The sequence below is a fragment of the Vipera ursinii genome (genome assembly GCF_947247035.1).
Source record: "Vipera ursinii genome assembly, chromosome: Z".
Classification (NCBI taxonomy): domain Eukaryota; kingdom Metazoa; phylum Chordata; class Lepidosauria; order Squamata; family Viperidae; genus Vipera; species Vipera ursinii.
The window spans coordinates 64430374-64446624 of record NC_139517.1 but is presented as its reverse complement, the minus strand read 5'-3'; the positions used below and the strand labels follow the sequence as shown (position 1 = coordinate 64446624).

Here is a 16251-nt window from a genome sequence, read left to right as displayed (position 1 = left end):
ACAAATAACTTTGAAAACAATTTATATCAATTAAAGTGAAATATTTGGACAACGAAATTGTTAATGTATTAGTTAATTGCAACAATTTGACCCAATGCAGTTGTAATACCTAAATTTTATAAATATAGTTTAAAAGAGGAATATTTTATTTTATGCAGAAAGTTGATGAAAATGCAGTGAAAATAACATTCCAAAATGAGAGAGGAAAAGAAGTGGGGTATACTCGTAGACAAATTATTCCCATGATTCTAAATTTTAATGGAACCGCATGATGCAACCGGTTTGCAGGCCGGCAGTTTGACATCCCTGCTCTAATGGGATTGATTAAATGATTAAAGGAATCATAATACTGTAGTTTTCCTTTTTAAAATTTCTGCCTTTGCTATCATGATCTATTAAGTTTTTTCTCAAATACATCAAAGCAATTCTCCACTGCAATTGTTCAATTATTAAGAACTTAAGGTCAGAACCTAAAAGGATCATACTGAAATATTATTCATTTCCCTTCATTTTAAAATAACACAGAAGACTAATTTCTTATTATTTATGCAATCAACATTCTTTTTCCAGGAATTCAGCATATTCTGTTTCTGAAATGTTAAAAGATTTTTGTGGATGTTATTAATAAAGCCCCAGTGCAGAAGTAACAATTAAGATAGAGATGATCTGAATGCAATGTCTCTGATCAAAACACTTTGCCTAATAGAGCTCTATTATTTCTAAGTTCCCACTTGCAGAGAAATCTATGAAATATAAAACAATCCTCCAAAATCTTAATGAGCTAACTATACTCCTACTGCTCTTGTATTAAGATCCATTAAACACTAATTAACTATCGTTTTAACTATCTTAAATATTTTGAGTTAGAATCATATGCATACTGAGCCAAATTGCATTTCATATTAACATTTGAAAAAGTCAAGTTTAAATAAAAAAAACTGTACAGATTGAAAACATGCTTTCAATTCCTTGCAATCTTAATACATAGCCCAGAAAGAAAACACAACTAGATAAACAAATTATATGTAAAGCTAAATTAACAAAACTTGCATGTATGAACTGAAACAGAATTCCATCACTATCACCATCACCTTTACAGCCGAAACCTCTTGCCCTGCCCATTTTACACCCGTAGGCTATACTGTCTCTTATACAGTATAACCATTCCCCAGCTAGCATCTCTTTGCCCGATATCCCATGGTCATTCATAAATACTGTTACATTGCCCCTAGGCTAGGGAGTAGAAAATAGAACAGTTTATTTATTGACTAGTCTTATGACCTTATCAAAAAGATTAAAGAAAAATAAAACTGATTCCAGGATGAAACTAGATGGAGAGTAATATAGTGATAAAATACATATGTGATAATACAAAAACTCAGCAATCAGATAAGTAAATCTTCCTTGCAGGATACCCCAATTTGTTTGATGCATCATATTCAACAGCTTTAATTAAATACTTAGCATAAGAGAATCTGTGGATCTTTGGCATATATCCCTGGCATAAAGATTGAAAAGCACTAAGGCTAGAATACAAACCTGTCTGTAAAATTTACACCTATATGGACTTTTGGATGAGTAGAGGGCCTTAACTCAGTTGAGGGCCTTCTGTGAGAAAAACTAAGAGTCTGGGTTCCATATTTATTTGGCCAATTTCTTCCATATTTCTTTTTTTTAAATAATATTTTATTAGTTTTTCAATATTTACAATAATATCTTTAGAAAGCAACGTGGTGTCCGAGCTACAATAGTTCCATTTTCAGACAGATACATATTATTACAAATCTCCACATTATTATAGCCAATACTTCCTCTCTTTTTTCTTCGATATATATTATCTCTTATCTAAGTTAACATATTTTTATTGCTATCCATCAATCACTTAATAGTTTATTTTATTTTATTTTATTTTTTGAATGTATATCCATCGCTTTTAATATATTTCATATTTTAACATTCCATCTTTAAAACATCAAACACCTTATCTATTTTTTCTAGCTTTAATTTTGTATTAATATTAAAATTAAAACGTTTAAGATTCCGATTTCATATTACTAACCTTTTTCCTTTATACAATTCTCTTCCATACTTAATACTGTAATCCAGTTCTCATTTATCTCATTTCCATATCTATATCAATTTTACTATATTTAAAATAGCAGTCATTAAAATACAAATCGCAAGGAGAAAAAGAAAGAAAGAAAGAAAGAAAGAAAGAAAGAAAGAAAGAAAGAAAGAAAGAAAGAAAGAGGAAAAAGAAAAGAGGAGGGCAATAAAATATTCTTGTTTCTCATTTATAGTTTCCACATATTAAGCCTTAACCAAAATTTGTACCATTTTAACATTCAATACATCCTTCATATCTCTGCATCCAAATATACTAGCTACATTCTATCATTCTTAGCATATATACATCTTAACCCATATCATTTTAAAAAACTCAATATTCCAATTCATTCATTTGTATTTTGTTTTTTATCTTTATTATTATTTTTGTTAAGTGGTCAATATTTTTATCTACTCATCAAATCATTCTCGTAATCCCAGTACTATCCTGTCTATTTTAATATTATCTATTTCAGGCCTCTTAAAAATGTTCATATTTCTTCAATCTTATTTTTGCTTTCTTCCTTTGCCATGTCATTTTACGCTTCTTTGCCTCCAGTTCATCAAAGCATTTTTGTATTACTGTATCATGTTGAAGTGGACCTCCAATCTTCACCTTTGAAGAGTTAAAGAATCTGCCAATAGCACCAAATCTTATTATTTTCACCTCTTGATACAATTGTCCTGGTCGAAGTAAACATCCTTCCATATTTTCTTCATCACCATCTTCAGAAACCTGTATTTGTTGACTATTTAATTCTTCTGCCAATGTATTTAATTGTTCAATTTCTTCTATTGAGTCCTGTCCCAATAAGATATTAGTTGTAATCACAGTCTGAGTTTGAGCTTGTTTCATTGAAATACTTTCTAACTCTTTTCCAAAGGCTCTTATTTCATTGCCAGCTGTAGAAAGAAGCTGATAAGTTTGGTAGGATATTTCCCACAGAGCAAGAATTTGTTTTTGAAAATCTTCCATTGTAGACTTTCACACCTGATGTTCAAGGTTATTCTTTATCTTGGGTTTTTGTTTTTGTTTTCTTTAAAGAGAAAATCAGAATTGCAATTTCAAATTAAGCCAATGGGTGTCCTCCAAGTACTTTAAGAGTCCTTTTCTTTTGTTATTTGTTCCTTAAATGTTTTGTTTCAAAAAAAAAACCACCCCTGAATTTGTTCACCGCCTTCCGAGGGGAGGGTTAAATTCCCCCTCCCTCTTCACAGGGGGGAAAGTACTTAGCAGCTTAATTAGGTGAAAAAAAGATGATTGAGGTACAAGAGAGGAATCTTACCCTCATCTCTTCCACGCTGCTTAATGTTGCCTGATGTTAGCTTTGACTTCGGTTGTCTATAGCTTAGGAGCTGGCCGTATTCCTATTCTTTCGTCCGCCGGTACAAAGGGAATGCAGGCACTAATGAAGGGGTTACTGCCCCCCCCATTTCTGCAAAAGCCCCTTCTGTCTGGACACCCCTCCAGGGCGACTCTTCGGTCCCTCTAGGACCCCCCAGCGATGCGAATCTGGACGTGGAAGACGGGAGCCGTCCTCTAGACATCCATTTTACAGCTGTAGGCAAACCGGAAGCCCAATTTCTTCCATATTTCTATTTATAGTATCAAAAGCCTCATTGAGATCTACAAATGCAGTAAATTTCTTGTCATTTGTTAGTTGCTTTGTTGTGACATAGTATAAAGTAAAACAATTGTCTATTCTGGAGCAGTCTGGTCTTATTTTAACTTGTTCCTCCACTAAGATACTTCTTTCTATTACTCAGTCTTCTATTGTGCTTAGAACATATTTTAGTCACAATTCCAATAAGGTCTATAGTTCTACACTTTTTTGGGTCACCTTTGTTCACCCCTTTTTATATAAGGGGACTTTAATGATGACTTTCCATTCTACTGGAATGCAACCTATATTGTTTATATGAATGAAAACCCTGCTAACAATGGGGCCCACCAATCAATATGAGTCTTAAAGAATTCTGGAGGTAGGAAATCTTCTAGTGCTGTCTAGTGATCATCTATATTTTTGCAACTCAAATCCAGTAGCCATAATTCTGGCATTAAAATGTATCTGATACTGCTACATTGGAAAGATAAATGTAAAGCTCCATTCGTTCAATTTATTGAAGACCTGATTAATCTTGCTATCTGTGAGGGGATTGCCTATAAATATAGACTTTGTATGGATAATCAATCATTTTTTATTTAATCATAGACCAGCAAATAAAACAAGAAAATCACAATTAATCAGGGTAAAAACTGATACTGTTCTATCAATATATTATATCCTATATTTCATTTTTTTCTGTTGTAATTTTTTCACTTATTTTAAATGTTATATATTTTTATAATGTATTTATGCATTTTGCTCCTTTTGCTTTTTTGTTATTAACAATTTATCTCAGAAATTGATGAAACCATTTCAGCAATAAAATTAAACATGAAAAAATAGTTTCAATTTTCATGTAATTTATTGACTCCCACAGCCACATTGATTTAGCTAACTTTATTACTCCTATTGAAAGTAGGAGTAATACTTTGCTGCAAACAGAATCTGCTTCTGCAGAATCATAAGACAATGAAAGCAGGCCTTTTTGTAACTGTCAAGCACTCATTTATTGTATACTAATTTGTGTACAATTCTACTCATTGCAGTGGGATATTTTTAAAGCAAATATGCCCAAGCCTGCTGGTCTTTTAAGCTTTATAAGCTTGAAATATTATGGAGGAGTTAAGAATCTTCCAGAAATATCGGATTCAAATTCCCATATTCTCTCCAGTGCATGACACAAGACATAATGTTACATAATGACAGAGATTCCTTCCAGGACCTCCTAGACCAGATATTTAATTTCTGTATTTCATCAAGTTTTCCAGAACACCAGTTTGATTTGATGCAAGATTCAAAAATCTTACTATCTCCTAAGGCCCAATTTTAGAAAAGTACCATTCCATAGCAATGTGTTTAATTTGCAACAGTTAATGATATAATAATTATTATAATGGTATTTATGTTACTATACTAATGTTAGTATAGAAAAGCTGAGCAACAACAAAGCTAGTGGAGGTGACAGTATTCCAGCTGAGCTATTCAAAATCTTAAAAGACGATGCAGTAAAAGTGCTACACTCAATTTGCCAGCAAATTTGGAAAACTCAACAGTGGCCACAGGATTGGAAAAGATCAGTTTACATTCCAATTCCAAAGAAAGGAAGTGCCAAAGAATGTTCAAACTATCACACCATTGCACTTATTTCACATGCTAGTAAAGTTATGATTAAAATCCTACAAGCTAGACTCCAGCAGTATGTGGATCGAGAACTACCAGAAGTACAGGCAGGATTTCGAAGAGGCAGAGGAACTAGAGATCAAATTGCCAACATACGCTGGATCATGGAGAAAGCTAGGGAGTTCCAGAAAAACATCTACTTCTGCTTCATTGACTATGCTAAAGCCTTTGATTTTGTGGATCACAACAAATTGTGGCAAGTTCTTAAAGAAATGGGAGTATCAGACCATCTTATTTGTCTCTTGAAAAACCTATATGTGGGTTGAGAAACAACAGTCAGAACTGGACACGGAATCACTGATTGGTTCAAAATTGGGAAAGGAGTCCAGCAACGCTATATGCTGTTGCCCTGCCTATTTAACTTATATGCAGAACACATTGTGAGAAAGGCAGGGCTAGATGAATCAAAAGTTGGAATTAAGATTGCTGGGAGAAATATCAACAACCTAAGATATGCAGATGATACCACTCTAATGGCAGAAAGTGAAGAAGAACTAAAGAGCCTCTTGTTGCGGGTGAAGAAGGAGAGTGCAAAAGTTGGGTTGAAACTTAACATTAGATCATGGCATCCAGCCCTCTCAATTCCTGGGAAATAGATGGGGAAGAAATGGAGGTAGTGACAGATTTTATTTTCCTGGGCTCCAAGATCACCGCAGATGAGGACTACAGCCAAGAAATTAAAAGACGCTTGCTCCTGGGGAGGAAAGCCATGCCAAATCTAGACAGCACACTAAAAAGCAGAGACATTACCCTGTCAACAAAAGTGTGTATAGTCAAGGCTATGGTCTTCCCAGTTGCAATGTATGGCTGTGAAAGTTGGACCTTTGAACTATGGTGCTAGAGAAGACTCCTGCGAGTCCCTTGGACTGCAAGGTGATCAAACCAGTCAGGCCTAGAGGAGATCAACCCTGACTGCTCTTTAGAAGGCCAGATCCTGAAGTTGAAACTCAAATACTTTGGCCACCTAATGAGAAGGAAGGACTCACTGGAGAAGAGCCTAATGCTGGGAAAGGTTGAGGGCAAGAGAAGAAGGGGATGAAAGAGAATGAGGTGGCTGGATGGAGTCACTGAAGCAGTAGGTGTGAGTTTAAATGGACTCCAGAACATGGTAGAGGACAGGAAGGCCTGGAGGAACATTGTCCATGGGGTCGCGATGGGTCGGACATGACTTCGCAGCTAACAACAACACTAATGTTAACATGTTATGAGTTTTATCTCTGTGAATCTTAAATGCTACATATCATATAATAGAAGCCAAGCATTTATAAACAGAATATAAGTAGCATCATGATCTTCATATTGCAAGTGGTAAAGATGACAGAGATAGCAACCTTTATGCCATCTAATAATGATGAAACTCAATTTCAATTGGCTCCTGGGACTGACCTAGGGATGTTAGGCAACAATATCTGAGCAATACTGAAAGAAAACATTTAAGTACTACTTCAATATTCCATAGTGTCCTAGCATGAAGAAAGTAAAATGACAGCAAGAAATCATATTTAAGTTCTTTGTTTCTTTTAAAGTAGGGACTTCACAGTATCTGCATGACTCTTGGGTCAAAGGGTAGCAGGGAGAGATTTGACGATATAGGTATAACAGAAAACCAGATGAAAATATATGGGAAGGAAAGAGGGAGGGAGGGAGGGAGGGAGGACATGCAACATTGAGTTCAGATTTTAACTCTTCTTTTTCCTGCTTGTCTATCCTATCAAGACAGGCAGTTGACATCTATGCATCATTAATGTAACCAGCCTGTCTGCTCTCAGATTCCTGATAGTCCTTCTAGCCCTCATACCAAGAATGCTACATGGTAACATCTGCCGTAACTTAATAAATTCATAGCTACAGTAACATTTGAAGTAGACATCGCATGACACTTTTACAGTTCAGTTTATGCAGCTTTTTTAATTCCACAGGATTTCTTAAGGCAAATGTACATGTTTCGGATTAATAAAACTGCAATATATCAACTTTATAAATAGCTCTAACAAATGAATCTTACAATAAGTTAGCTTTTGTTATTGTTGTCTAATCACACCAGAAATCCTAATTTGCCTTTCAATTTTTCTGGCTATTGGAAATGCAGTAAATGAGTGCTGGAAATAGGTTTTCGGCTCAGCTTACAGATAATATAAGAAGCTTGAATGTAAGAATTTATATCCAGCATTGAATTTCCCATGGAAATAACTTCAAACCTATCGTGATTTATATATCTGTAAGGGCACCATTTCTATAGTGCTTATTCAAATTGCACAGATCCACAACTGAAGGAAGAAAAAAAGTAATTCCCAGTGTTGATGATAAAAGGTTACCAACTTTTAAAAAATGTAATTAAACCAGTCAACTTTCTTGGTAACTTTCTGAAACAGATACTCCCATAATATACTTGCAACATGGATGAATTAAAATTTATTACAAACTTAACTGGCAAATATTGCTGACTCTCTTTCCCACATAAGTGTATTTACCATATTGCTGAGTGAGAACTGACACATGAAATTCAGAATTTGCTTCATTGGTTTACTAGAAAAAGAGAAAGATTTATCTTGACTATTTTTGCCTGAAGTCATAAAGCTGTTAGTTGTAGTGATTTATAATGTACGTAGGACTTCTGGGACTGAAAGTTACCTACTCTATACCAAAACATTGCTCAGTATAGAAAGCTACTTGATAGAAAATTCCATCCTTTTTCCTGATGTACTCGTTTTCAAATATATATTTATTATTATGATTGATTGCAGTCATCCAGATGTTTAGACTGGTTTTGACATTTGTATTCACAGACTTTCTACATCTGTTTGCAAAACTTCATATTTTATGATTTTCTCCAGTTCTTTATCTTATCTTCTGCTGTATTGCAATCTCCACTATCCAAACTTTTTTTTTTATCTCCCCTATCAACAATTGTTAAGTCTGGGATATTATATGACAGGTGACTGTCAGTTTGAATTCTAAAGTTCCAAAGCACTTTAGCTTCTTCACTCTCTATTGCATTGTCTATTTATTACCCTGTTCACAACATTGTGAAGACACAGATACCAGTTCTTCAGCTGGTATCAGTTGGCCTTCATAAGCTTCAAAATCTTCCCTAGAACTGAGGATGTTATAAATTATCGGTACTGTGTATGTGAAGATCCAGGAAGTGTGGCCTTTTGCAATTGACTAATGGAACTTTTCCACAACACTACAAGGATGTAATGAATAGTGAATAGTCATCAGTTTTCTTGTTTTTTGGTTCAAACTGTTGAATTAAGCTTGTGTCCAATTTAAAATTCCATGAGTATATTGTATCACAGATATTACCCATGTCTTTGATGGAGTTTCTACTGTTCAATTTTGCCTCTAGCAATTTTCTGACTCTTTGGATGTATTCTTTACTTATTAAATTTTAACTTTTCCATGATTAATGTTGTCCAAAGTGTAAAATGCCCAAATACTTGTAGGGTCATCCTGATAGCTCCTGATGGCGTGTGCATCAATTCCATTATTGCTTGTAATTTACTCTGATTTTATTTATTTATTTATTTATTGCTACTGTAGCACATTTTTCTAAGACAAATTCTATTGCTATATCTGTGCTAAAATTTTTACACTATTTGTCAATGACTGGATTTTGATTTCTGATTTCCCACGCTCTGAAAATTTGCTAAAAGACTTTCCATGAATCCAGACAGCAAAGGCAAAGAAAAATGCATACATTAATTCTTACCTTTATTCCATAAATGATAAAAATGGTCTTTATTCAAAGGCTGATTAAGAATCAGAAGGCAAAACTTTAGGTTACCTGAAAGAGAGTTAATATTGACAAATTGTTTTCAGGATTTACAATTCTACAATTTCTTTCCTCTCAACATAAAACTAAACTACCTTAGAAATATCACATTACTGTATTATTTCTGGAGAAATGGGCAAACTTTACATCAAATTGCATGATGATTAGAAAGCAAAAAAGTCTTTTGGATATGTTTTACTAAGAGTATGTTTAAAAACTGTGATAGGGACATATGGCACTTGTATTAATGTAGTACATGGAATCAATTAATATAATTAGAAAGTATATTAGCCATAGATTTACAGGTTTCACAGTTACAGTAAAATGAGATGTTAGACTAAATCTTATAGAGCAGATTAGTCAAACCTTTCAGACCAGTTTCTTTCATGATGTCCTTAATAAGAGATATCATCAGAGCCATTGGCTGGCATAAAATAAAAGCATGGTAGAATGCTGTATTCACCACAAATGTAGATAGTATTAGCATGTTGCAATATCTATGCAACTATGCATGAGGTTCTTTCATTTGCATTTTTATAATGTTCCAAAGTATTACAGGAAATTAAAATAGGGCATTGCACTACAAAAAAGCAAGATATGCACTGCAACAATTTTATGCCTAAACCAGCATTATTATAAGCCCAGCTGACTGCTAGCCCCTTCCGAAAGATTCATGATCTCATGTGATAATGTTTGACCTGGTTGAAAATCCAGCTTTACAACTCTCTCAAATTAATTGAGACTCCTTTATTTCTTCTCTACCTGACTAATTATAGGGAAGGAAAGAGCATACTATAAGTAGAAAACCATAAAGAAGATTCTACCAAGTTCACCTGTAGCAGCACCCTGGTCACCTTTTGAAAAATTGGGTGCTTTGCAGTCCTCCTGCCCTTATAACCAGTATCAGGGACTCCACCCACCTATATTCCCCCCACCCCATCTCAGCAGTCTACTGGGTTTACCAGTGTGTGAAAAGCTGCCATAACCCTGGAGGCCTGTTTCTCACCCAAACAGGTCCCAGAGGTTTGCATCTGCGTCTGGAAGGGCAGGATGCAGACCCAAGATTTAAGGGATCCTATGAAATGAGAAGCAGGCCCCAGCCCTAAGGGACTCGGGGAGAAAAGGTGGTCCAATCCTTCAGGACTCGTCAGAGGGAGAAACTGACCCAAGACTTCTGTAATAAAGCAGGGCACAAAGCAGGCCTAAGTCTTCCTGACTTACTTACTTACTTACTTACTTACTTACTTACTTACTTACTTACTTATTTATTTATTTATTTATTTATTTATTTATTTATTTATTTATTTATTTATTTTTATAAACCGCCCTTCTCCCGAGGGACTCGGGGCGGTGTACAGAGTAAGGTAGGTAAACATAATGAAACAGTACTGAAAAACAATAATCAAAACAAACTGGGACCCCAATTAGAGCTATCAGGCCAGGCCGGACTGCTGGAACAGGTAAGTCTTTAAGTCGCGCCGGAAGGTGCAGAGGTCGGGGGCCATCCGGATTTCAGTTGGTAAGCAGTTCCAGAGGGCTGGCGCACCCACTGAGAATGCCCTCCCCCTGGGGGCCACCAGCCGACATTCCTTGAGCGGTGGCACCCTGAGGAGGCCCTCTCTGTGGGAGCGCACAGGGCGGTGGGGTGTTGACATTGGCAGAAGGTGCTCCCGTAGGTAGTCCGGACCCATGCCATGTAGGGCTTTGTATGTCATTGTTAGCACCTTGAACTTCACTCGGAAGGCAACTGGAAGCCAGTGCAGCGCACGGAGGAGAGGTGTGATATGGGAGTATCGGGAGGCTCCCAAAAGTGTCTGTGCCGCTGCACTTTGCACCAGTTGAAGCTTCCAAGTGGATCTCAAGGGCAGCCCCATGTAGAGAGCGTTACAGTAGTCTAGGCGAGAGGTCACAAGGGCATGGGTGACTGTACGTAAGGCATCCAGGTCCAGATAAGGCCGTAGTTGGCGCACCAGTCGAACCCGGGAGAAGGCCCCCTTGGTCACAGCTCCTATGTGATCTTCCAGGGATAGCTGTGAGTCTAGGACAGGGGTGTCAAACTCAATTTCATTGAGGGCCGCATCAGCATTGCGGCTGCCCTCAGGGGCCGGGTGGGTATGGCCAGGGTAGGTGTGGCCTACTGGATGGGCGTGGCTAGAGTGCGTGTGGCCTACTGGGTGGGCGTGGCCAGCTCTACATCATTCGCATCAAGGGTGCCTATGGGGGCCTGGGCAGGAGTGGGACAGATCTGGGGGTCTCTGGCAGAAGGAGGGTCTCTGGGCCAGGGCCAAGGCAGCGGGGGCCGTTCCCTCACTGTTTCCAGGATGGCTTCGCGGGCCGCATGAAACCACTTCACGAGCCGCATCCGGCCCCCGGGCCTTGTGTTTGACATGTCTGGTCTAGGAGGACACCCAGGTTGCGGGCCCTATCAACAGGGGGTAGTAACTCATCCCCGATGTTAAGGGGTGGGATGCTCTGAGTATCCTGGCTTGCCGGTACGTACAGCCATTCAGTCTTGTCCGGGTTCAGTTGAAGCCTGTTCCTCCCCATCCATTCCCGGACCGCTTTCAGGCAGCGGGACATCACGTCGAGGGCATCACTGATGCTGTTTGGAGTTGAGATGAAAAGCTGGGTGTCATCAGCATACTGATGGTACCCTACTCCAAAGCTACGAATGATCTCACCCAGCGGTTTCATGTAGATGTTGAACAGGAGAGGCGAGAGGACCGACCCCTGAGGGACTCCGCAAACGAGAGGCCTCGGGGTCAACCTCTGTCCCCCTGCCAGCACCGACTGCGAGCGACCATGGAGAAAGGAGGAGAACCAACGCAGAACCGTGCCTCCCACTCCCAGTCCCCTGAGGCGCTGCAGCAAGATACCATGGTCGATGGTATCGAAAGCCGCCGAAAGGTCTAATAAGACTAGGACAGAGGAATGGCCCCTGTCCCGGGCTCTCCAGAGATCATTCATCAGAGCGACCAATGCCATCTCCGTGCTGTAGCCCGGCCTGAAGCCCGATTGGCACGGGTCTAGATAAACTGCTTCATCCAGGACCTGAGGAAGTTGGTGCGCCATCACGCTCTCAACAACCTTCGCAAGGAAGCGAAGATTGGAGACTGGACGAAAGTTATTCAATGAGGATGGGTCCAAGGTGGGCTTCTTGAGGAGAGGTCTCACCACCGCCTCCTTCAAGGTGGTGGGGAAGTGACCCTCACTCAGAGAAGCAGAGATGACCGCCAGGAACCAGCCTCGAGTCCCCTCTCGAGCCGCATAAGCCAGCGAAGGAAGGGCACGGGTCCAGTAAGCATGTGGAGGAGCTCAACCTCCTCATAATCCTGTCCACTTCCTTAGGAGTCACAGGATCAAATTCCTCCCAGATGACGTCGACAAGACTGTCCATGTCTTGTTCTTCCAACTCTGCCCAGTTGGAGTCCAGGCTGGTTCGAATCCGAGCAATTTTATCCAACAGATATTGACCGAATTCCTCGGCTCGACCCTGCAAGGGTTCCTCCCTCACCTCTTGGTTCAGTAGGGAGTGAGTCACCCTGAACAAGGCAGCCGGGCGCTTATCTGCGGACGCGATGAGGGTGGAAAAGTAGTTGGATTTTGCCACCCTTATCGCAGCGAGATAAGACCTGGTGAGAATTCTTAATCGCAATCGGTCGGAGTCGGATCGACTGGATCTCCAACGGCTCTCTAGGCCCCGTCTCCGACGCTTCATCTCCCGGAGCTCCGCGGTGAACCATGGGGCTCGCTGGGATCTGCGCCGGGTCAGAGGCCGCAGGGGTACAACTCGGTCCAGAGCCTCCGTGGCTGCCTTTTCCCAGGCTTCCACTAAGGCATCCGCCGAGCTGTGAGCAGGGAGTGCATGTGCGTCCCCAAGCGCTGCCTGGAACCTATCAGGGTCCATTAGGCGCCTAGGGCGGTACAATCTGGTTGGCACCATGCACCCACGGCGGTGGGTGGCAAAGGGGAAGTCTAGCCGTAGGAGGTGATGATCGGTCCATGACAGGGGCGTAACAGTCGTGGCACCCCCACCGATTTCATCATGCCACCGTCCAGACAAGAACACCAAGTCTGGGGTGTGGCCTCCCTCATGAGTCGGTCCAGAAATTATTTGCGACAGGTCCATGGCCCCCATGGAAGCCATGAACTCCCGAGCCAGTTCGGACGATCCTCCCAGGGACGGTAGGTTAAAGTCGCCCAAGACCATGAGTTTTGGGAATTCAACCACCAACCCTGAGAGGACATCGAGTAGCTTGGGCAGGGCTGCCGCTGCACGATTAGGTGGTAGGTACGCCAGCAGCAGGCCCAACTGCGCCCCCGGGCCGTATCTCAGAAGGAGACTCACACCCGACTATCTGAGGGACGGTGGTCTCTCGTGGGCTAAGGGATTCCCTGATGATAACTGCCACTCCCCCACCCCTCCCATGGGTCCGAGGCTGGTGCAGCACCTGGAAACCTGGCGGGCAGAGGTCAACCAGAGGGACACCACCCTCTGGGCCCAGCCAGGTTTCCGTGATGCAAGCCAGGTCCGCGTGCTCGCTCTCCACTAGGTCACGAACGAGGTGAGCCTTGTTAGCTACGGACCTGGCATTCAGGTAGACCAGCCTTAGCATAGGAGGCTGCACACCTTCGCTCCCGGGTCCTCCGGGGAAGTACAGAGGGTCGGAGCGTCTCACCGCTTGTACAGAGCGGAGATGACACTCCCGGTGTCGATACGGCCCTCTGTTTGTGCACCTTCTGCCGTTCCCCACCATCCTGGGAATAGGCTGTTCGTCAGTTCACCACTGGGCTTTGTCGGCGACTGGTCCTCGTTTTTCATCATCGCGAATGGTCATAGGCCTGGCCTGCGCTATGGTAGCTGGAAGGCCTGCCTTTCCCGAGCAACCATAGTCTTTTCCCGCCCCCCTCCCTAACCCGACAAAAAACTTGACTAGAAACTTAACCAGGGGCCTCTTGTTGGTCTTGTGATGAAGGCCCCTGACCCTGCCTGGCCATCTCTCAGAGGCCCAATGGTCGGGCCCGTCATCGAGGTTCGATGTATTGAAGGCAGGACGAACCCAGGAGAGGGGGGAACTCCTGAGGGCGAGTAGGTCTATGCTTGAATATTGGAGAAGCATAGGGAGCATTGGGAAGCATAGGGAAGGCGGTCCACTGGGTGGAGCATTGGAAGGAGGGTCGAGTTGGGTAGGTGGGTATCTGGACCGTCATCCATACACTGCCACTTGGCTGGGTGAACCCCAGAAGCAGGCCACTCCCCATCCTCTCACGATGGGTTGTGACTCTGCTTCTGGGGGTGGTCCAGGACCCACTCTGGGTGAAGCATACCCCATAGAGCTCTCACCTCTATGGGGCTGCAGGTGTAGGACAGGCCACTCTGCCACCGTGGCTTGCACCCAGGCCCATCATGTCCTGTGGGGCGAGGGAGGGCAGGAGGATTCGGAGCTGGTGGAGGCAAGATGATGATGGCCTCGGTGGTCTAGTCGCCGTTATCTCCACTGGTCAGCTGCATCATGGCGTCTTTAGGTTGTAGATCGGCACGGAGACACTGTCGGCACCCAGGGTGCGGGCCGGAGACGCCACGCCGCGTCTAGTAGTGCTGCCGTCGAGGGTTTTTGGTAAGTTGGTCGACCGGGGCCTGGAGAAGCTTAGCGCCGCTGTCAAAGGCCCCTTGGTGGTGGTCGATCGGGCCCGCATAACCGGTCTGCGGCGTCTCCTTGATCCCATGGAGACGCCGCCGTTATTCAGGAGCAGGCCAGGAGGTCGAGGTAGAGTAACGACTCCGGTCCTGCTCAGGTCGGTTGCTGCAGCTGCCTCTTCCGCCGCCTAGCTGATCCATTTGATCCGCGGGGTCTTTTCTGATCTTCCCAGATGCCACCGTTGCCCAGGGAGGCATAACAGGGAGCCGAGGGTGGAGGCGCCAGCCCCACTCCGGATGGCTGCAGCAGCTGCAGCGGCTCAGGGGCGGGTCATTGGCGCCCCACCGCCACTGCCTCCGCCGGTGTTCAGGCCCGTGGGGAGACGACAGACTGGGGCCCCGCGGGGTTCTCGCCGTCGCCCTTGCTGACGATGCCGCTGCCTCCGCCACCCAGCTGGTCCGCGGCGCCTCCATTGATCGGTTGGAGACGCCGCCGCTGCCCGGGAGTCGAACAGGGGGGGTCGGGGCAGGGCAGAGATGTTGGCCCCTCTTGGATGGCTGCAATGGTTGTGGTGGTTGTTTAGGGGCGGGGCGGTGATGCCTCGTCACCACTGCTACTGTCGCTTTTAGGCTCCTGGGACAGACGGTCAGACTGGGGGCTGGAGAGCTGTCGCCGCAGCGCCTCCGCCGCACAGCTGATCTGCGGAGACAGACGGTCAGACTGGGGGCTGGAGGGCTGTCGCCGCTGCTGCTGTTGATTTCGTTGAGGGGCCTCCGCCGCACAGCTGATCTGCGGAGACGCCGCCCTTGCCCGGTGATCGGGATCGTGGGAGACCGCAGACTAGGGCCCGCGGAGCTCTCACCGCCGACGCTGCTGAAGATGCTGCTGCCTCTGCCACCCAGCTGGTCCGCGGCGTCTCCGTTGATCGCTTGGAGACGCCGCCGCTGCCCGGGAGTCGACCAGGGGGCCGGGGCAGAGCAGAGCCTCCGGCCCCTCCTGGATGGTTGCAATGGCTGCAGTGGTCCTGGGGCGGGCCTGGAGATGCCTCGCCGCCACTGCCACCGTCGCTGCCAGGCTCCTTGAACAGACGGCCAGACTGGGGGCTGGAGAGTCGTCGCCGCCGCCGCTGCTGTCCTCACCGTCGGCGCCTCTGCCGCACAGCTGATCCGCGGAGACGCCGCCCTTGCCCGGCAGTTGAACAAGCGGCAGAGGCAGGGCGGAGGCGCTGGCCCCATTTATAACGGTCGCCAACGGCCCAGGCGGCGGGGCGGAGATTTCCCGGCACCCCTGCAGCTGATTAGGGAGGCAGCAGGCGGCACAAATGCCCAGCTCATCTGCCCGAATTTCTGGCCCCACCCCAGGGGTCTGCTGACATCCCTGGGGGGCTCCTGGGGGGACGCCTTACCGTTGGGGGCTACGGAGCTCTCCCCAGCGCATCCGCCAT

General features: G+C 43.8%; 1 protein-coding gene across 10 annotated transcripts in view; it reads right to left on the bottom strand.

Annotated features, from left to right (window-relative positions):
* Nucleotides 1-16251, bottom strand: part of TPK1 (thiamin pyrophosphokinase 1) — a 474010-nt gene that overhangs the window by 363413 nt on the left and 94346 nt on the right. For 8 of the 10 annotated variants that reach the window (XM_083378309.1, XM_083378313.1, XM_083378310.1 and 5 more), the window contains exon 3: nt 9106-9180. The exons of the other annotated variants lie outside the window; for them this stretch is intronic. In XM_083378309.1, coding sequence (XP_083234435.1) covers nt 9106-9180 — 75 coding nt within the window. The remainder of the gene's footprint in view (nt 1-9105; nt 9181-16251) is intronic. 10 annotated transcript variants of the gene reach the window in all.